This window comes from Meles meles, chromosome 7, assembly GCF_922984935.1.
Source record: "Meles meles chromosome 7, mMelMel3.1 paternal haplotype, whole genome shotgun sequence".
Lineage (NCBI taxonomy): Eukaryota > Metazoa > Chordata > Mammalia > Carnivora > Mustelidae > Meles > Meles meles.
This window is the reverse complement of record NC_060072.1, coordinates 136360654-136382999: the sequence shown is the minus strand read 5'-3', so window position 1 is coordinate 136382999 and position 22346 is coordinate 136360654. Positions and strand designations below refer to the sequence as shown.

Here is a 22346-nt window from a genome sequence, read left to right as displayed (position 1 = left end):
ACAGAAAACGGGTGCCACCTTGTGGTTATTAAGGTCACCCTTAAACAATGACTTTCTGGAAAGCCAACTTAGTATCTCCTATTTCTTTCTCCTTTAAAATATTGTTAAAGATATGTTCCTTAAAGTCTTGGACTTAATATTCTTACAATCTGGAGATTTCGTTAAAACGCGGGATCTCCGGACATAAAAACACAATCACAATCAATGCTAAGTGACTGCCAACCGCGGAAAACATGGCGAGCAATTTTCCTAATTCTAGGACCCGCTCACCACCTGCCTGCCTTCGAGTCACCTGCACGTTAAAAGGTAGGTGAGGGGCGCCTGGGTGGCTCAGTGGGTTAAGCCGCTGCCTTCGGCTCAGGTCATGATCTCAGGGTCCTGGGATCGAGCCCCGCATCGGGCTCTCTGCTCCGCGGGGATCCTGCTTCCTCTTCTCTCTCTGCCTGCCTCTCTGCCTACTTGTGATCTCTGTCTGTCAAATAAATAAATAAAATCTTTAAAAAAAAAAAAAAGTGTTTCTGTATTAACTCGACTCCGGAGGGCACCGGCACGCCACACGCAGATTTGGGGCTAGTCGGGCCATGGGTCAGAACAGGTGCTCCGCACCGAAGCCTGCAGGCTGGGGCGCGCGCAGCCGGAGCTCAAACAGACTCCCTTAGAACTTCTCCAGGAAACCGTCGGGTGCGGTGGAGATGGGCGCTCCGTCCAGCGGCTGCGGTCTCACCTGCCGCCCGGAGTGAGAACGTTGCCTTTCCTCCCCGGAAATGAGCCTCAGTCCCTCCAAGGTTGCGCCAAAGACCGGGCCCCAGTCCGCAGCCCAGAAGCCGGAGCGGGAGCCGGAGCGGGAGCCGGAGCGGGAGCCGGAGCGGGAGCCGGAGCCGCCGGGGCAGCCGCAGCCGGAGGCGAGGCCGAAAGCCGAGGCCGGGCCCGGGCGGGACTCCGGGAGGCCGTCGGCTGGGGAGACGCGCCCGCGGGCACAGCCGCTCCCCGCCTCCAAGCGCGAGTCGGAGCGGTCCTTGCAGTCAAGTCAAGGACGGGAACCCAAGCTTAACTGGGCTTCGGGGCAGCTCACGCAGTCCCTTGGGGCGACCCAGTCCTGGTCGGGGTCAGGGAGGGGAAGTTCAGGCCTGCCGGCGTCACGGTCACGCTCAAGGTCACGGCCGGAAAATCAGCCGTCGGAGAGACCCCGCTGCCACACCGACTGCCTGGAGGCGCCCCTCTCCCGCGCCTTCGGAAGGCTGGGGTGGGTGGTGGGCTCGCACCCCTGGGTCTTCCTGCTGGCGCCCATTGCGCTGACGGCCATTCTGGGCACCGGCTTGATTTACTTACCCAAGGATAAAGAGGAAAACCTGGAGGAGCAGTACACCCCCATCGGGAGCCCGGCCAAGGCTGAGCGGCGCTTTGTGCAGGGACATTTCACCGCCAACGACTCTTACCACTTCTCCATCTCCAGGAAGAGCACCGAAGTCAATTTCGCTTGCATTCTGGCGGTCTCCAACACCACCTCCCTGCTGGAACAAGAAATCCTGGAAGAAATCACTAAACTGGACGCTGTGATACAGGATCTGTATGTGACCAAGGAAGACGGAACCCAGACCCGCTACGATCAGGTGTGCGCTAAGAACGAGGATTTCTGCGTTCCCTCCAACCCGCTCCTGGCTGTCTGGAAGAGGAACAAAAACCTCGACCTGGGAAACGTCACCTTCCCGATCTTCAACCCAGCAGGCCAGCCCATCTACCTGGCCGGGACCATTGGAGGAACATTTTTAGGCAAGAGGATGGGAAAGAACCAGTTACTCGTGAGGGCCAAGGCCATGCGGCTACTGTACTTCCTGAAGACTGAGGATGGCGAGGTCAACGAGCTTAGCAAGATGTGGCTGATCCATTTCCTGAACCAATTTAGCAACATCGAAAAGAGTCTGGCCTTGAAGAAGATCCAGGTACCTGGTGGCTGGGCTTTAGAGGGAGGCCAGGAGAAGGTGGGAGGAATAAGGACACTTTTTCCAAGGATCGTAACAGTAGCGCTCCCCAATTATTTGATGGAGTCCTTGCCTTGAAGCTGGGAGCGCTCCTTAATCTCACACATCCAAGGATGCCACAAATCTTAAATCCTTAGTACTGGTGGTGGAAAACTCAAATTCTACATCCTCACGGTAGGTCTGTTCCATACAGACATTGATCGTCAGGTTTCCTAGTCAAATGGCTTTGAAATTCTTACTTTTAGTTAAAGTCTTTGCTGTTTTTCCTAGTCAAATGGCTTTGAAATTCTTACTTTTAGTTAAAGTCTTTGCTGTTTGGGGGAGCTCCCTAAAACTTGTTTGGAGTTCACTGAAATTAAAAAAACAAAAACAAAAAAACAAAAAAACCAACAACAACGAAAAACCCTTCAAGCAGAAGTTCATGGTGTTTATGAAAAAGAACTAGCTCAGCATTTTCTGAGTAAGTTCTAGCACAGTGCCAGGCACATGCTAACCATTCTGTAGTGCTGGGCCAGCAAGCCCTTTAATATTGTGAATAAGCCCAGTAAAGCGAGACAGCTCCTGGAAAAAGCCTTTGAATACCAGATCTTTCTGAAATATCAATGCACTTAAAATAGTCAAAGTCAACAACCTAATGAAATTTAGAAAAAGTGACACTTTTCTGTGGCTATTAATGACTTCACGGTCTTATATAGAAATCAGATTTTGTATATTCAGGAGTTTTAAACTTGAGGTTTTTGCAAGAGACTTTGGAAACCATCTATCGATTTGTGGGAAGAAGCAAATCTATGTTGTCTTCTTTATTCTAAAGCCATAGTCCACAAATTTTAACATGTCGTTTCAATGAATAAGCTGTAGTGTTTCAGTAGTTTTCGTCGCTGACACACAAATATTGGAATGAGAAGTTATTTACTTGGGTATATTTTCTGTGGCAGGTGGTCTACTTTACATCACTTTCCAGACAACTGGAATTTCAAGCCACTTCTATGACAGTGATCCCTTTGTTTCACTTGGCATACCTTCTAATCATATTATTCGCAATCATATCATGCTACAGGTAAAACAGTTTTATTGTTTAACTCTTTTAAAAATATTTGTGTGTGGTGAAATACATATAAAAGATATAAAATATGTCATTTCAATCATTTTTCAGTGTGCAATTCAGTGGTATTAATTGGATTCACACTGTTGTACAACAATCACAACTATCTATTTCTGAACATTTTTCATCACCCCAAACAATTTGTATAAGTCTCAGCCAGTAACCCACCATGGCCTCCCCACACCCCAATCCTTGTTAACTTTTTTTAAAAGATTTTATTTATTTATTTGACAAAGACAGCAAGAGAGGGAACACAAGCAGGGGGAGTAAGAAAGGGAGAAGCAGCCTTCCCTCCCAAACAAGGAGCCCCACAAGGTCCTGGGATCATGACCTGAGTCAAAGGCAGATGCTTAACGGACTGAGCCGCCCACATACAACCTTCCCCTGCCCCCCAGTTAATCTTTATCTACTTTCTATTTCTATGAATTTGCCTATTCTAGAGATTTCATCTAAGTGAAATCATACAATATTTGTTCTTTTGTGATCGGTTTATTTCACTTACCATAATGTTTCCAAGGTTCAACTATGATGTAGCATGTATCAAAACTTCATTCCTTTTCCTGACTAATGTTTCATCATATATACAGTGCTGTTTATTCACTTATCTGTTGTTGGGCACTTGGAATGTTTCCACCTTTTGGCTATTGTGAATAATGCTACAGTGAACACGGGTATACAAATATTTGTCTGAGCTGCTGTTTTCAGAATATACCTAGGAGTTGAATTGGCGAGTCATGTAATTCTGTGTTTAGCTCTTTCAAGAAGTGCCAAACCACTTGCCACAGAGGCTACCCCATTTTACATCCTACCAGCAGTGAATAAGCGTTCTAATTTCCGCACATCCTCACCAACATTGATGACAGCCATCTTAGTAGTGGCAAAGTGTGGTTTAATTTACATTTCCCTAATTATCAATGATGTTAAGTATCTTCATGTGCTTATCGGCCATTTGTCTGTCTTCTTTGGAGAGATATCTATGCAAGTCCTTGGCCCATTTTTTTTCATTGGGTTGTTTGTCTTTTTGTTGTTGAGTCCTGTTGTTAATGAGTACTTTGTGTATTTTGAATATTAAACCCTTATCAGATTTGTGGGACATCTGGGTGGCTCAGTTGGTTGAACATCCAGTTCTTGGTTTCAGCTCAGGTCATGATCTCAGGGTTGTGAGATCAAACCCTGAGTCGGGCTCGGTGCTGGGTGTAGAGCCCACTTAAGATTCCCTCTCTCTCTTTCTGCCCCTCTCCCCTGCTCATGTTCTTGCTCACTCACTCTCTCTTTCTTTCTCAAAAGCAGATATATGATTTATGAATATTTCCTCCCACTCTGTCATACGGTCTCTTCACTTTCTCGATAATGTCTTTAATGCACAAAAGCTTTTAATTTTGAAGAAATCCAATTTATCTTTTACCATTTTTCTTTTGCTACTTATGTTTTTGGTGTTACATCTAGGAATCTGTTGACAAGTCCAAGGTCATGTACCTTTGCCCTGTTTCCTTCTAAGAATTGAAAACCTTCTATGGTTTTCGCTCTTATATTTAAGTTGTTGATTTTAGTTTTTAAGTTTTTAGTTTTTAGGTTTTTAGTTCATTTTTGTATATGGGGTGAGTAGAGGTCTAACTTCATTCTTGCACATAGGGAAACCTAGTTGTCCAAGTACCGTGTGATGAAGAGGTTGTTCTTTTCCAGTTGATTGGATTTGGCATCCTTGTCAAAAATCAGTTGGCTGTAGATATATGGGTTTATTTCTGTGGACTCCCGATTCTATTCCATTAGCCTACATGTCTGGATATGCCAGCACCACACTGTTTTAATTGCTGTAGCTTTGTTGTGAGTTTTGAAATCTGGAAATCTCAGTCCTCCAATTCTTTTCTTCTTTTTCATGATTATTTTGGGTATTCAGGGATTCTTGCAATTCCATATGAATCTGAGGGTTGACTTTTCCATCTCTTAAGAAAAGAAAAAGGCCATTGGCATTTTGTGATAAAGATTATGTTGAATCTATAGGTTGCTTTGGGTGAGACTGACATCTGAACAATACTCTCCTCCTCCCCATGAACTAAGGATGTCTTTCCATTAATTTGGGTCTTTATTCTCTTTTGCCAAATTTTTGTAATTTTTAGTCTTTCATTTCCTTGGTTAAATTTATCTCTAAGTATTTTATTCTTTTAGACACTATTTAAATGGAATTGCTTTCTTCACATCATTTTTGGATTGTTCATTGCACATAAATGGAAGCACAACTGATTTTCGTGTGTTGATCTTGTATCTTGCAGCTTTGCTCAAGTTTTTTATTAACTTTATTGGTTTTATTGTGGATTATTTGAAATTTCCATGTATAGAATCATGTAATCTGTAAAAAGGAATAGTTACATTCTTCACTTCCAATTTGAGTTCCTTTTATTGCTCTTTCTTATCTAATTGCTCTGGCTAGTACTTCTGTTTCAATGTTGAGTGTCATTGGTGAAAATGGGCATCTTTACCGTGTTCCAGAATTTTAGAGGGAAATCTCTCAGTTTCATAATGTTAGCTATGCAGTTTTCATAAATGCACCTATCATTTTGAGGAAGTTCATTTCCATTCCTTGTTTTTTGAGTGTTTTTATTGTAAATGGGTATTAGGTCTTGTCAAATGCCTGTTCTGCATCTGTTGAGATGATCATGTAGTTTTTATCCTTTGTCTTATTAGTGTGGTATATTACATTGATTGATTTTTACATTTATTGATTTTCCCATCAATTTTGAACCTCTCTTGCATTCCTGGGATAAATCCCACTTGGTCATGATGTATAATCCTTTTAATGTGCTATTGAATTGGGTTTACTAGAATTTTATTAAGGACATCTGCATCCATATTCATAAGAGATATTGATCTGTAGTTTGTTCTTGTAGTCTTTATCTTGCATTAGTATTAGTGTTCCTTTTTCAATCTTTTGGAAGGATTTGAGAATGATTGGTGTTAATTCTTCCTTACATGTTTAATAAAATTCACCAGTACAATGATCTGGTCTTGGACTTTTCTTTTTTGGAAGGTTTTTGATTATTGATTCAATCTTTTTACTTGTTACATGTCTGTTGAGATTTCCTATTTCATCTTGAGTCACTTTATGTCATTTGTTCGTGGTTCTAGAAATTTGTGCATTTCATCTAGGTTACCTAATTTGTTGGTGTAAGTTGTTTATAGTATTTTTTAAACAATCCTTTCATTTCTCTATAAGCAGTAGTAATGTCTTCACTTTCATATTTGATTTAGTTATTTGGATCTTCTTTTTTCTTTATCACTCTATATAAAGTTTTGTCAATTTGCTGATTTTTTTTAAATAGCCAAATTTTACTTTTGTTGGTTCTCCTTTGTTTTTTCTATACTTAGTTTTTTTTTTTTTTCTATTCTAATCTTTCATTTCCTTCCTTCCTTCTGTTAGCTTTGGGTTTTGTTTTGTTTCTATTTCTACGAGATGTCTAACACCATAAAGTGATTTAAGATCTTTTTCTTTTTTTAATGTAGTATAAATTTATCTGTGAGCACTACATCCAGTAAGTTCTGGTATGCTGTGTATTTGTTTTCATTTATTGCTAAGTATTTTCTAATTTCCCATGTGATTTGTTCTTTGGTCCGTTAGTTATTAAATAGAGAGTTAATTTCCATATATTTTGAATTATCCAGCTTTCCCTCTATTATTGATTTGGAGCTTTACTTCATTGTTAGTTGAAAAGATACTTTGTATAATTTCAATATTTTTACATTTTCAGACTTGTTTTGTAACCAAACATATGATCTATTCTAGAGAATGTTTCATGTGTGCTTGAGAATAATGTATATTCTGCTATCATTGGGTTGAGTGTTCTATGTATCTCTGTAAGTCTAACTGATTTATAGTGTTGTCCATTTCTTATGTTTCATTATAGAGTATCTGCCTGGATGTTTTATCCATAATTGAAAGTGGTATATTGAATTTTCCAAATATTATTGTAGAGCTACGTATTTCTCTCTGCAAGTCTGTCAATATCTGCTTCACGTATTTTCAGTCTCTACTGGTGGTGCATGTATGTTTGTAGTTTTTAAATCCTCTTGATGAATTGGCCTTTTTATCAATATATAATGTCCTTCTTTGTCTCTTTTAACTATTTTTAAAATAAAGTCTGTTTTGTCTTATATCAGTATATCCACCCCTGCTGTCCTTTGGTTACTACTCATATGGAATATCTTTATTCATCCTTAAACTTTCAATTTGTTTATGTCTTTAAATCTAGAGTCTCTTGTAGACATCATATAGTTGAATCATGCTATTTTATCCATTCTGTCAATCTCTATGTTTTGACTGGAGAGTTTAATCCATTTACATTTAAAGTAACTGCTGAGAAGGAAGGACTTCTGCTATTTTGCTATTTGTATTCTGTATATCTTACAGATTTTCCCCCCTCATTTCACCCATTTATGCTTCCTGAATGTTTAGTTTTTATTTTTCTAGTGAACTGTTTGATTCTCTTGTCATTCCCTTTGGCAGTGATTTTGTGAGATTTTCTTTGGGGTTACCATGGAGATTTATAATTCTCAATTGAAAACAATCTATATTAAACTGGTACCAACTTAACTTCAAATCAGATTCCCCCTTCCCTAGAGTTCTCTGTTGTTTTTTAATGTGTTTAAGACTGTAGTAGTCCATTTTCTTAGTTATTTTCCCAAACTATTGTTGTAAAGACTGTAATTCTTGTTTTTGTACTCACTGAAGTTTCTGTACCTTAGCTTGTGTTTAGCTAGTGTCTTGACATAGATTTCCTTGGATGCCAGGAGCTCTTCCAATTTTTGCAACATGGTTCTATGCCTGGACCCTTCTTCAACACTTAGCAAGGCTTACACTGTGCCTAGGGATCAGCCCTAGGTGAAAGCTTAGAATTGGTTCCATACTGGTAACACAGCTGTTACTGCTTTAAGACTGCTGCCGCCTTAATGCTATTGCCACCATGAGGCTGTGGCCACTTTAACACATCTGTCACTTTCTAGTCACTGCCACTTTAAGACTTCTACTGCACTGGAGAGGGAGAGAGACAGGGCATGCAAAATCACTATAAAACTTTTCAACAATTTTGAAGTGCTTCCCCACCTTTCATTCAACATTTGTTTACTTGTTGTAAGCATTTGACTATTTTCCAGAGTTTACGGAATTCTGAAAATATATGCTTAGTTTTCTATATTTCTAGGGGTTGGATGGGGTCATGAGACTTGGGAAATACCTACTCCAGGTTTTGTTGACAGCCAACACTAAACTCTTATTTTTTAAACTTTTTCCCCAATAGCAATAGTGTGCAATCACATAGAATAGTAAAAAGAAATAAAGAAATTGTGGTTAGGGACACTTGGGTGGCTCAGTCAGTTAAATATCTGCCTTCGGCTCAGGTCATGATCCCAGCATCCTGGGATTGAGTCCCACATGGGCTCCCTGCCTACCAGGAAGCCTGCCTCTCCCTCACCCTCTGCCTGCCACTCCCTCTGCTTGTGCTCCCTCTCTCTCTCTAACAAATAAATAAAATCTTAAAAAAAAAAAAAAAAGAAATTGTGGCCAGTTTTGTTTGATTTGGTATATTTTTTACCTTACATATTTGCCAATTATGACCATTTGGAGGCAGATATGCTGATAGAACTAAACAACAAGTCCTTATTTCTAAGTTTGAACTAGTACTTTTAACTATATAAAAATAATCTTTAATTAATTGACTTAGATATCTTCATTGTTCTGATGTGGGCTTTATCTTTTTAAGCACTTAAAAATTGTTATCTAGGCCGTAGGATTAATTTAGTCTCTTGTGATCAGAAAGCTAAAATGTGAAAAATATCGACAAATAAAAGAATTTGGGTGTAAAAAGAACACTACAGATTATATCATTCCAGTGATTCTCACAGCAGAGTCACAGAGACAACTCTTAAGTCCACATATTCTGAGGCCTTGCCCTATTGAATCAAGTCTCTGGGGGTTCAGTTTGAAAATCTATATTTCAAAAACTTCTCTTCTTGATTCTTATTTGTAGGTTAGTTTGGGAACAAATATATAATTCAACTCTCTGGATTTTAAGGTAGAGAAAAATGAGGCCCCAGTAGGCAACGGGAGTCAATTAACTACAATGGATACTTCTTTAGAGTCGATAAACTACCTCACAACTTTGTTATTCTGGAAAAAAAGACCACAATGCCCTAGAAAACAAACAAACCAAAATACTAATGAGGAAGTGTAGGAGGGAGGGAGCAAGTGAGGGAGGCAGAATGGGGAGGGGAAAAAATAAAATTCTGTCTTTTTCAAGTCAGTAGAGTTAAAAAAAAAGATGTTAAACTAGTGTGGAATCTACAAGGTACCAACAACTGGTTTGATAAAAATGGTCTACTAGATAGTTGGTTCTGAAGATACAAGTTTATATCAACTCTTGCTTATCTTTACAAATGACTATGGACAGTAATACAGAAAATAAATCCTGTACCAAAGGCAATTAGAAAATGATTTTTATTTATGTGTCTTTGAAGACTTTATGTGTTTGTTTGTAACCAACACACTGAACACATAGGACTCATGAGGTATAAACATAAAACAACTTTATTTTTGTCTCCCTTTGTTCTCTTTAAGTTTTGTAGGTAGAGCAGTTCTTCCTCCACCCCATGAAAACTCAGGCAGGCCCTGTGACTTTTATGGTCATTCTTAGGTAAGACAAAACCCTCCAGTCTGAATTAAAATGTCATGTCCATGTAATAAACAAAACAAAATCATGTGATTAAAAAAAAAAAAAGCAAAACATAACTAGATTTGAAGCTAAGTTTCCTCCCCACCGCCAGGCCGGCAGCACTTTTAGCCAGAATGTGCCGCCTGGGACAGTCCTTAATGGGGAGAAAAGGGACTCACCAGTCCTCTTGTAGCACTTTCCTTCCTGTTTCTCATCTTGCTAAGTTGGCTCCTGATTGGAGCATGCCCAAGGAGAAGAGGAAAAGGAGCAGGAAGATACTTAAGGTAAAGATGTTGCCATGATGGTTCAATTCATGCCTTTTCTGGTATCAAAAATAAAACCCATTCTCCTTGAGAGTGTTTCTAAGTTTCTTAGACACCTCCCACTCCTCTCTCTCTGTTACCACAGAGAATCTCTTCCCTCTGTTCTGGGCGGGGCCTCCTAGACAGTCCCTAAAACATTGCCCGTCCTGCTTGTCTCAGATCCTTACACAGGAAGGCCACTCCTTACAGGAAGGCCACTCCTTGCATACCTGCATTTGCCTCACACAGAAGCCTTGTTCGAACACATTTTAGGGTTCAATATTCATTGTCTTACAGTGAAGTCATGAGAACAATAGTAAGACTTTTCCAACTTTATGCTCTAATCTGAACCTCATTCTACAGCACAGTAGTGGTATGTTGAGCTTCTACACTATTTCAAACTTGTCTAACATTTTGGAAATGTCAAAACTTACCCAAATATTTGATCAGTTTCTGAAACAATCTGGGGAAAATCTTTCCCTTCTCAAATACACTGGAAATTATTGTTTACTCATGAGAGACATGATTACCTTTCAAGGAAGATAAGGCTCTCTCACCAAACATACAGATTGTTTTCTAAGGACAATAATTTCTAGTTTAGCCCTTCTCTGCTAAGTGAATTAAAAACTCAGAAGATGGGCCATCTTGCTGTCAGTGATGCCCAAATCAGCCTGAGCACTGGAATCATATGAGGAAAGATTTAGACATTCTGGCTCTGCAGCTTCACTACAAACCTATCATATCAGGATCTGCAGAGCTAGGTTCCAGGAAATCTAAACTTCTAAGACTCTCCTAGGTCATTCTGATAAACTGCTTAAAACCAAATCCTTCTAGGGCACTGGAATATCTGCAAATGTATTCACCAAACTCCTACAGTGTTCACTTTCAAATTTTTTCCTCCGTGGTCTATTGAGCATTAAAATAAAGGTCATTGAGGGGCACCTGGGCGGCTCAGTGGGTTAAAGCCTCTGCCTTTGGCTCAGGTCATGATCTCAGGGTCCTGGGATTGAGCCCTGCATCGGGCTCTCTGCTCAGTGGGGAGCCTGCTTCCTCCTCTCTCTCTGCCTGCCTCTCTGTCTGCTTGTGATCTCGTTCAAATAAATAAATAAAATCTTTTAAAAAATAATAAAAATAAAATAAAATAAAGGTCATTGAGAGAAAGTCAACTCAGCAATTAGTCAAAGTAAAATCATACCTCCCATTCTCTGGAAAATTTATACCAAAAAATCCGGAAACTTGAAAGAGGGAATGGAAATAAATGTGTCATATGTAACTTTTATCCTCCTTAATCTTTCTGATTTCAGAATTCATCTTTGTTACCTTCTTCTTTTAAACTGCCATAAGCCAGTATTGTTTTTTTTTAATTATTTTTTTATTAACATATGATGTATTATTAGCCCCAGGGGTACAGGTCTGTGAATGGACAGGTTTACACACATCACAGCACTCACCATAGCACACACCCTCTCCGGTGTCCATAACCCAACCACCCTCTCTCTACCCCTCTCCCCCTGACAACTGTGTTTGTTTTGTGAGATTAAGAGTCTCTTATGGTTTGTCTCCCTCCCAATCCCATCTTGTATCATTTATTCCTTTCCTACCCCCCAAACCCCCCATGTTGCCTCTCAACTTCCTCATATCAGGGAGATCACATGATCATTGTCTTTCTCTGATTGGCTTATTTCGCTCAGCATAATAGCCTCTAGTTCCATCCACGAAGTCGCAAATGGCAAGATTTCATTTCTTTTGATGACTCCATGGTATTCCATTGTATATATATATACTGTATCTTCTTTATCCATTCATGTGTGGACGGACATCTACGTTCTTTCCATCGTTTGGCTATTGTAGACATTGCTGCTATAAACATTTGGGTGCATGTGCCCCTTTGGATCACTATGTTTGTATCTTTAGGGTAAATACCCAGTAGTGCGATTACTGGGTTGTAGGGTAGCTCTATTTTCAAGTTTTTGAGGAACTTCCATGCTGTTTTCCAGAGTGGTTGCACCAGCTTGCATTCCCACCAACAGTGTAGGAGGGTTCCCCTTTCTCCACATCCTTGCCAGCATCTGTCATTTCCTGACTTGTTAATTTTAACCATTCTGACTGGTGTGATGTGGTATCTCATTGTGGTTTTGATTTGTAGTTTCCTGATGTCAAGTGACGTGGAGCACTTTTTCATGTGTCTGTTGGCCATCTGGATGTCTTCTTTGCAGAATTGTCTGTTCATGTACTCTGGCCATTTCTTGATTGGATTATTTGTTCTTTCGGTGTTGAGTTTGATAAGTTCTTTATAGACTTTGGATACTACCCCTTTATCTGATATGTCATTTTCAAATATCTCCCATTCTGTCAGTTGTCTTTTGGTTTTGTGAACTGTTTCCTTTGCTGTGCAAAAGCTTTTGATCTTGATGAAATCCCAATAGTTCATTTTTGCCCTTGCTCCCCTTGCCTTTGGGGATGTTTCTAGGAAGAACTTACTGCAACCGAGGTCAAAGAGGTTGCTGCCTCTGTTCTCCTCAAGGATTTTGATGGATTCCTGCCTCACATTGAAGTCCTTCATCCGTTTTGAGTCTATTTTCATGTGTGATGTAAGGAAATAGTCCGTTTCATTTTTCTGCATGTGGCTGTCCAATTTTCCAACACCATTTGTTGGGAACATCATTTTTTCTATTGGACATTCTTTCCTGGTTTGTTGATGATCAGTTGACCATACAGTTGAGGGTCTATTTCTGGGCTCTCTATTCTGTTCCATTGATCTATGTGTCTGTTTTTGTGCTGGTACCATACTGTCTTGATGATGACAGCTTTGTAATACAGCTTGAAGTCTGGAATTGTGATGCCACCAACTTTGGCTTTCTTTTTCAACATTCCCCAATAGGGATTGCATTAAATGTGTCAATTGCTTTAGACATTTTCACAATATTTGTTCTTCCAATCCATGAACATGAAACATTTTTCCATTTCTTTGTGCCTTCCTCAATTTCTTTCATGAGTACTTTATAGTTTTCTGAGTATAGATTCTTTGCCTCTTTGGTTAGGTTTATTCCTAGGTATCTTATGGTTTGGGGTGCAATTGTACATGGGATTGACTCCTTAATTTCTCTTTCTTCTGTCTTGTTGCTGGTATATAGAAATGCAACTAATTTCTGTGCACTGATTTTATATCCTGATACTTTACTGAATTCCTGTACTAGCAGTTTTGGAGTGGAGTCTTTTGGGTTTTCCACATAAAGTATCATATCATCTGCAAAGAGTGATAGTTTGACATTTTCTTTGATGATTTGGATGTCTTTAATTTCTTCTTGTTGTCTGATTGCTGAGGCTAGGACTTCTTGTACTATGTTGAATAGCAGTGGTGGTAGTGGACAGCCCTGTCATGTTCCTGACCTTAACAGAAAAACTCTCAGTTTTTCTCCATTGAGAATAATATTTGCTGCAGGTTTTTCATTAATAAGCCAGTATTGTTTTAAGAAAGTATTCATTATAGTCAAATTTTAGTCTAACAAAGCAACTTATTTTTGCTCTGGAATTTTGTCTGTGTTGTTGATTTAGGGCCCTGAATTTAACTTCTAGAACTGGCAGATTGACAGAAAGTGAACTACAACCATGGTGCAGAATATTTTTTTCATAATAGGAAAGTTTAGCTATTTTACTGTTACAACAGTAAAAGGTCTTTTTTTTTTAAAGATTTTATTTTATTTGAGAGAGAGAGAGAGAGCATGAAAGGAAAGAGGTCAGTGGGAGAAGCAGACTCCCTGCTGAGCAGGGAGCCTGATGTGGGACTCGATCCCGGGACTCCAGGATCACAACCCAAGCTGAAGGCAGTTGTCCAACCAACTGAGCTACCCAGGCCCCCAACAGTAAAAGGTCTTTAGTCATGTTGTTACTGTATTAGAATCAGTGCTTCCATTTCCATAGTTGACTCTTAGGTTTCAATCCAAACTTTTTTTGTCTCTCCTACTAAAAATGTCTAGAGATGAGTATCAGTCATTTGTTTTGAAACAGTTAACAAACAAGTGAAATACAAATTTTAAAATTTTAAAATGTAATGTGGTGGGTATTTGGCTGGCTCAGTCGGTTAAGCATCTGCCTTTGGCTCAGGTCATGATCCCAGGGTCCTGGGATCAAGTCCCGCATCAGGTTCCCTGCTCAGCAGGGAGCCTGCTTCTCCCTCTGCCTGCCACTCCCCATGCTTGTGCTCCCTCTCTCTTTCTCTCTCTCTCTGACAAATAAATAATCTTTTTTAAAAAGTATAATGTTGTGGCTATTGGGTAGGTAAAGTACTGAACCCATACTTCAAAATGCTGTCTCTATATTCGCACTTCTGGGAAATAGGCCCAGGCTATGTTATTCTAAATGGACTACATTTCCAATTCTTTTGCAATTAGTAGCAACTTTTCTAGAGCTCACTTCAGCAGTAGATGAAAATCCTGAAAACGTCTTAGGAGGAGTCTTTCTACATTTTGCTAACCAAAATACATATTGAACTGCCTATGAAATACATGAGCTATTTAGGCTTGCATCTACGGTGAACTGGAGTCAAGGGTTGGGTGAAAAGAGCACTGGATATGGATACTTACTCTGCTAAGGCTTGCCCTCCCTTTGCTGTTGTAGTCCATCTATACCCTTTGAAGAACAGAGTGGAATTAACCATCAGGAGTGTTTTAGTATAACTCTGTGGTTCTCAACTACCAATCAGTGGAGTAGTTGCTTGCTTAGCTGCAGAAGAATCACCTAGAAAGTTTTGTAAAAGCTCAGAGAGTTTTCCTGTTCCCTCTCTCCTTCTTTCCACTTGGTCTGGGATAGTGTCTGGGAATTAAAGATCTCGGGGCACCTGGGTGGCTCAGTGCGTTAAAGCTTCTGCCTTCGGCTAGGGTCATGGTCCCAGGGTCCTGGGATCGAGCCCCAAATCGAGCTCTCTGCTTAGCGGGAAGCCTGCTTCCTCCTCTCTCTCTCTCTGCCTGCCTCTTTGCCTACTTGTGATCTCTGTCTGTCAAATAAATAAATCTTTAAAAAAAAAATCTCCACTAGACTAGTATGGGAATTATTGCCCAAGAGACTTCTATACAGGTGTCCAAGTCAAAAATGTTACAAACTGATGGAATTTCAGTATAGAACCTACCACCACAAATCCCATGATTTTTCCTTCCAAATTTACAGGTGTGACTGCGTACGTAACAAAATGTGGACTGCAGCCTTTGGGGTGATTTCTGCTGCCTTGGCAGTGGTGAGCGGCTTTGGCCTGATGTTGTACATGGGGGTGCCATTTGTGATCATAGTTGCAAATTCACCATTTCTTATTCTGGGTGAGTAAAACAAAACATGAGGCTACATGTTGTGTATGTGGGGGTGTGGGGTAGATAGGGAGGGAGTTTAGGTTAGATTAAATAAAATCATTATATTTGGGTGGTTCTATAGATCCAAAATGAGGTGACAGGAAAAAAAGAAAATAAAATTGAATTGTGTGTCTTTAGAGGGAGAAAATCTAGCACCCCAAATGGAAAAACACAGACAAGGGACATGAACAGATGGGTCACACCCAAATCCAAAATATGAATCACTGGAAATAATAAGAAAAAAATTTGACCTCTCAATTAACCAAGGGATACAAATTAAAACAAAAATGAGACACCTTGTTTTCATATCGGATTAATGAATATCGGAAGATTGAAGGAAGTTTGTATGGAAATGAACTTTCATCCTGCTAGGGGAAAACTGTAATCTGGTACACCCTTTTTTTGTCCAGTTTTGCAAGTCAAAAGACTTAAAAATTAATCAGGGAATGTCTTTGACTCATTTATTCCACTTCCTAGGAATTTGTCCTAATAATTGGACAAGTGCTCAAAAAGTAAAGGCATGTTCACTTTGGCATTATTTAGAACAGGAAGGTTTTGAAAACCATTTAATTTCCTATCAGCATGGGATTGGGCAACTCAAATGTAGCATATTAAAATTGTGAGTCATATTCAGTCCTTAGAAAGAGGTAGATTTTTAAGATATATAAGGTAGACATAAGATATATAACCACTACCAGAAAAATGCTTGTTATGTAACAGGGTGTTCAAAATAGAAAGAAATAGTTGTATTGGTGTATTTGCATAGAGCAAATTCTGGATGGATATATGTAAAAGTGAAGGGTGGAATTACAGCTGTTTAAATTTTTTCTCCATATTTTCCTGTACTTTCAGAATTTATTTTATAATAAGCATGAGAAAACAAAGGTGTTTCTATTTGAGAAAGTAAGGAGCTTGGAAGAGGTAGTATTTGGTTTCCTAGGGGAGACAGTGAATGATCTGTATGCTGGATGTCAGGGCATCTCTTCCTAGTACACAGCCATACTTAGTCACTCACCAGCCCCCACAGCCATTAATAACAAGGTTAAGGTGTACCTAATTGATTTCATGTAAACCAGGATTGTATAGTTTGTGTATTCACAGGAGTGTGAATGGCTCTGTGTGTGTGTGTTTTAAGCAACTTAAGAAATGTGCAAGGACAATTTCTGAATAAGGTTCTATAAATAGTAAAACTCGGTTTTAAGGCACTTGGGTGGCTCAGTGGGTTAAGCCTCTGCCTTCAACTTGGGTCATGATCTCAGGGTCCTGGGATTGAGTCCCGCATCAGGCTCTCTGCTCAGCAGAGAGCCTGCTTCCTCCTCTCTCTCTGCCTACTTGTGATCTCTGTCTGTCAAATAAATAAATAAAATCTTTTAAAAAAGTAAAAATAGTTTTAAATACCTGGTAAATATCAGTGAGTTCATTCTTGGTCCTTAGTACTTCTGATTCTTCCCTTTTGTCCAGCTGAGTACAACTGAAATCCTCAAGGCTGCTAGCCATGGGATGTCAGGATGCATTTGTGACATTCTGTGTAGCCTTATGTTAATTTAAATCCTTCTGCCTGCTTGATCATACCCAGAGAACATCTGATTAGAGGCAAAGTTGCAATTCCTAGTACCCTCCCGTGGAGAAGATACCCCCAAATTGAAGTGGAGATCAGCATTTTATTCCACCTTGTATATTGCCTTGTTTATTTCATTGAGTTTGTATCAATATACATGGGTGAAAGTAGTGTCAACTCTAGCAGAAAGCTTGAGGCAGGTGAAACTTATCTGCAAATGCTCTTGCTGTCCTCACTATCCCCTTTCTTCTTTGTAGTCCTCCTTTCCAAGTTTTCAGTGGTGATTTCAAAGTCCTCAAATGTTCTGTCCTCTCTATTCCCAAACCTATCATGAAACATTCTTATGGAAAAGGATTACCTAGTAGATATTAATATGCAAAGGATTCTTTTTTTTTTAAGATTTTATTTATTTATTTAACAGAGAGAGATCACAAGTAGGCAGAGAGGCAGGCAGAGAGAGAGAGAGATGAAGGGAAGCAGGCTCAACTGAGCCCAATCTGGGGCTCAATCCTAGGATCCTGGGATCATGACCTGAGCCGAAGGCAGAGGCTTTAACCCACTGAGCCACCCAGGCGCCCCATGCAAGGAATTCTTGAGATTTACTTTGGTGCATATGTCTGATCTCAAGAGTACTTGCATTTTAATAATAATGCCTTAACCTGGGAAAGTAAGTTTAAGTGGTAACATTCTGGGTATCAAAAAAGCTAGGAGGAAAACAATGTGTGTGTGTGTGTGTGTGTGTGTGTGTGTATACTATGCAGAGCCTCTCAAATCCTACCACATTGATACTTAGATGCTAACTGTAGAACAGATAAGTCCAGTTTATATTTTAAGCAACAGAATGTTGGCTCAATGTGTCCGTACATTTGTGTAAAATGGTTTATGAGGGAAAATGGTCTCTCAAATAATCCAGTGGAATCGAAGATAACATTGCTAATCCTGCTTCAGCTAACATCCACGACAGGTTTCCTGACTCATGGTTAAAACATCCTGCATGAAGAATAGGAGCAGAGTATCCGGTCTATCCCATGCTATGTACAAATAACAGGAGGATGGACAAAGCCCAGAGTTGTTACAGAGGAAGGGGTGAATTCTGATGTGGCTTCAGAGGCAACCAAAGGAGGCAGCAGAGAACATGGTATCAAAGCACAGATTGGGCGAGATAAATCAGACCTTAAGAGATGGACAAAGAAGATGGTTTGAGTTTATGAATTTAATTTTTAATGGATATTACTATGTATGAAGATGGCTTTTTTTTTAACAGGTGTCGGGGTTGATGATGTGTTCATAATGATTTCTGCCTGGCAGAACACCAGCCTCATGGATAACATAAAACAGCGTCTGTCCAGGGTCTATTCCAAAGTGGCAGTGTCGATTACAATTACCACCATCACCAACGTCCTGGCCTTCTATACAGGGATTATGACCTCTTTCAGGTCCGTGCAGTACTTTTGCATCTATACAGGAACAACCCTGCTCTTTTGTTATTTCTATAACATCACCTGTTTTGGGGCATTTATGGCCCTGGATGGTAAAAGAGAAAGAGTCTGTCTACACTGGTTGAAAAAGCCAGAAACTCCCGACCAAAAATGTTCCTCATTAAAAAGATCCTGCTGTGTTCCATGTGATTCTCTCCCCGATGAAGAAGAAACTGATGTCCATCCAATGAATGTGTTCTTTCGAGACTATTTTGGCCCTTTTCTCACAAGCACCAAGTCCAAATTTTTTGTAGTGCTTGTATACATTTTGTACATCATAAGTAGCATCTATGGGTGTTTCCAAGTGCAGGAAGGTTTAGACCTTCGAAATTTGGCAAGTGACGATTCCTACATCACACCATATTTTAATGTAGAAGAAGAATATTTTTCAGATTATGGTCCCAGAGTTATGGTTATTGTTACAGAAACTCTTAACTACTGGGATGAAGGTTTTAGGCCAAAACTGGAAATATGTCTGTCAGATTTGGAAAACAGTGACTATGTAGATAAAAGTCTTACAGAGTTTTGGTTTCGAGAGTATGTGCAATATATGGAAAACAGGCAGCAAGATGTAAATGATAAGGATACTTTTATGAATAATTTGCCCAATTTTTTAACACAGTTTCCACTTTTTATGTATGATATTAACATTTCATCATCACATGAAATCATTTCTTCCCGGGGTTTCATTCAGACCGTGGGTGTTTCTTCTTCAACCAACAAGAAGACGATGTTATCCCAGTTACGAAGCAAAGCTGAAAAGTGCGAAATTCCCCTAATGGTGTATAACCAGGCATTCATATACTTTGATCAGTATACTGCAATATTAGAAAATACTGTTCGAAATGTCATTGTTGCATCAACCGCTATGTTCATTGTTTCCTTATTGTTAATTCCTCACCCACTGTGTTCCTTGTGGGTAACTTTTGCTATTGCTTCTGTGATTGTGGGAGTAACGGGTTTCATGGCATTCTGGAATGTCAATCTTGATTCCATCTCCATGATTAATCTTGTCATTTGTATAGGGTTTTCTTTCGATTTTTCTGCACACATTTCTTATGCATTTGTTTCCAGTTCTAAGCCCTCAGTAAACCAAAAAACAATTGAGGCGTTGTATCTGCTAGGCTATCCAGTGTTACAAAGTGCACTTTCAACAGTAATAGGGGTGTGTGTTTTATCCGTAGCTAAAGCATACATCTTCAGGACATTTTTTAAGATTATGTTTCTTGTTATGGTATTTGGGGCTGCTCACGGCCTAATTTTTATTCCAGTATTCTTAACCTTTTTTTGAAGGTTTGTTTGAATATCTGCTAACAAATCAAAGACCAATTTTAGAATTCCTGATTGCCAGAATCCAATCTGATAAAAATGCACTATCAGAAACAGTCAGTAAACTTAAAACAAAGGCATGTTTCCTTGGCTTGGAAATCCCATTTAAAGATGTTATTTAAAATATCCTGAGAAAAATTAGTCTTACATTAAAATATCTTAACTAAATTAGGAAGTGTTGTCATCTTTATTATAGTCTATACAATAAGCATAAGGTATGACTTTCCAATTATTTTTTCCTTTTGTTTCATTGTTAGAAGTTTATGCCTGGAATTCAAATATTTTATACATTATAATGTAAATGGAATATTATTTTCATTCATGTTCAATATTTCATCACTAAATATGATGATTACCTGGAGGTACGTCATAGCTGTTTCTACCAGATTGGGGAAGTTCCCTTTACCTTCTAGTGGCTGAGATGTTTTACCATGGATGCATATTGAATTCTGTCAAATAATTTTTGTACATCTATTAAGATTATCATTTTTTTTCCTATTTTAATCTATGAACGGTGACAATTTATGTTGAATGACTTTTTAGTGCATTCATCAACCTTGCATTCCTAAGATGACTCACATTAGGTCATGGCATATTAGTGTTACCATATATTACTGTCTTTGTTTTGTCATTTTTTCAGTGATATTTGTTCCTGTGATCATGAGGGATATTGGTCTGCATTTCCCTTTTCTCATAATTCCTTCTTCAGGTTTTGATAGCAGGGTTATACTTCCCTCAGGAAATGAGCTGGTAAATATTCCTCTTCTATTTTCTGAAATATATGATGTTTGTTGATACAATTTCTTACTTAAATGTTTAGTAGAATTCACCAGTGACGTTAACTGGGCATAGAGCTTTTCTGGAAAGTTTTTTAATTTAAAATTCACTTTCTTTAACAAATATAAGGACATTCAGATGTTTTCTTCTTGGATCGTTTTGGTATTTTTTAATTATCCCTTTTAGCTAAATGGACAATGGATAATTTTCTTATTATCATTTTAATGTCTCTAGTGATGTCCCCTCTGCAATTCTTGATATTGGTAATTTGTATTATATCCCTTTTATTTCTTGATCAAGGAATTATCAATTTTATTAAATTTTTCTAAGAACCAGCTGTTGACTTTATTGATTTCTTCTTTTATTTCTCTATTTGCTGCTTTGCTGCCTTCTACTCTTTGCTCCTTCTTGTTTTTTACTTTGAGTTTAATTTTCTCTTCATTTTCCAGTTCTTTAAGGTAGTAGCTTGATTTTAAACCTTTATTCTTCTAAGGAAGCATTTAATACTATAAATATCCTTCTTACTACTGTTTTAACTGTATCCACAAATTTTTATACAATGGGTGTTCCTTAACATTCCTTTCGAAATAAGTTCCCATTTCTCTTGTGATTTCTTCTTTGATCATGGACCAAATGATCGTGCCTTTGCTTTCTCTTCATTTTTTTTTTAAAGAATACTTTAACTGGATTTAGAACTCTAGGTTGAGAGGGTTTTTTCAGCACTTAAAAATGTCATTGCGTTGTCTACTTGACTAGAATCCAGTTTCCATTTTTATACCATTCTTCTCTATGGAATATGTCTTTTTTTTTCATTATCTGCTTTTAATATTTTCCTTTGTTACTTGTTTTCAGCAATTTGACTATGATGTGGTTGTGTGTGGTGTTTTTTTCTATTCAACCTTCTTTGGGTATCTTGAGCTTTTAGGACCTGTAGCTTGATATTTTCTATCATATTTGGAAATATTTTAGTCTTTATTTCTTGAAATATTTTTCTGCCACATTGTCTCTATCCTCTCTTTCTGGGACTCTAATTACAAATATGTTCTTGTTATTTTTAGTTGGTGCATAATATTGTAATATTCTTCAAGTTTGCATTTTGTCTTTAATAAATTTGTATTTGTTGACACCTTCAATAGACTCTTCTCTTTAGCCCATATTTTATTGAAAAAAACAGTCTTTCTACATATGGTGAGATTCCTGGTAAGCTCAGGAATAGTCTACTCTGTGAAGGTTATTAATAATGCTTTTGTGTATGGAAATATTTAAATAATTCAGTCAATATATATTCATCTACTGACTATTTCATTGAGATTATCATTCTTAGACAAATATTTTATAACACAAAATTCATCAAATAAATTCTCACTATCTCTGATTATCTTCAATACGTGGCCAACAATTGAAGATGTTGCAAAATAATAGGTCTTTTCAATTTCATTCCATTCATTACAGAATGTAAATGTATCTCCCAAATGGAAGCTCATCAAAAAATTCTTCTCCCAAGTTAAGAAATTACAAAACACAATTATAAAATTGCAAAATTAAATCAGATACATTGTTTGAGCTCTCCTTGTTTGATTTGTTCATTTACTTCCTGGCTTTTGTAGTGACAAATTCAATGGCTTCCTATTCACACACTTTGTTTTCAATAATTCCAATTTGCTAAAGGCTTCAAAGATTTACGTTTCTTGGGTCTTCCCTTCATTGAACACTTGATTAAAGATCACAACTGATTTTGAACAAATTGCAACAAGAACAAATAGAGGACTCATTCACAAACCAGT

At 38.5% G+C, this 22346-nt stretch overlaps 1 protein-coding gene across 1 annotated transcript; it reads left to right on the top strand.

Annotated features, from left to right (window-relative positions):
- Positions 1–764: 764 nt before the first annotated feature.
- PTCHD3 (patched domain containing 3) lies at positions 765–19747 on the top strand. Its single transcript, XM_046011872.1, has 4 exons — positions 765–1940; positions 2915–3036; positions 15245–15390; positions 18243–19747. The coding sequence occupies exons 1-4, from the start codon at positions 765–767 to the stop codon at positions 19745–19747; spliced, it is 2949 nt and encodes a 982-aa protein (XP_045867828.1).
- Positions 19748–22346: the final 2599 nt, after the last annotated feature.

What these genes read in the sequence shown, in the direction of transcription:
- PTCHD3 (XM_046011872.1), top strand. Translation starts at nt 765, where the DNA reads ATGAGCCTCAGTCCCTCCAAGGTTGCGCCAAAGACCGGGCCCCAGTCC. An exon ending in TGGCCTTGAAGAAGATCCAG is followed by an intron (nt 1,941 to 2,914) that starts GTACCTGGTGGC and finishes TTTCTGTGGCAG; the next exon opens with GTGGTCTACTTTACATCACT. An exon ending in TTCACCATTTCTTATTCTGG is followed by an intron (nt 15,391 to 18,242) that starts GTGAGTAAAACA and finishes TTTTTTTAACAG; the next exon opens with GTGTCGGGGTTGATGATGTG.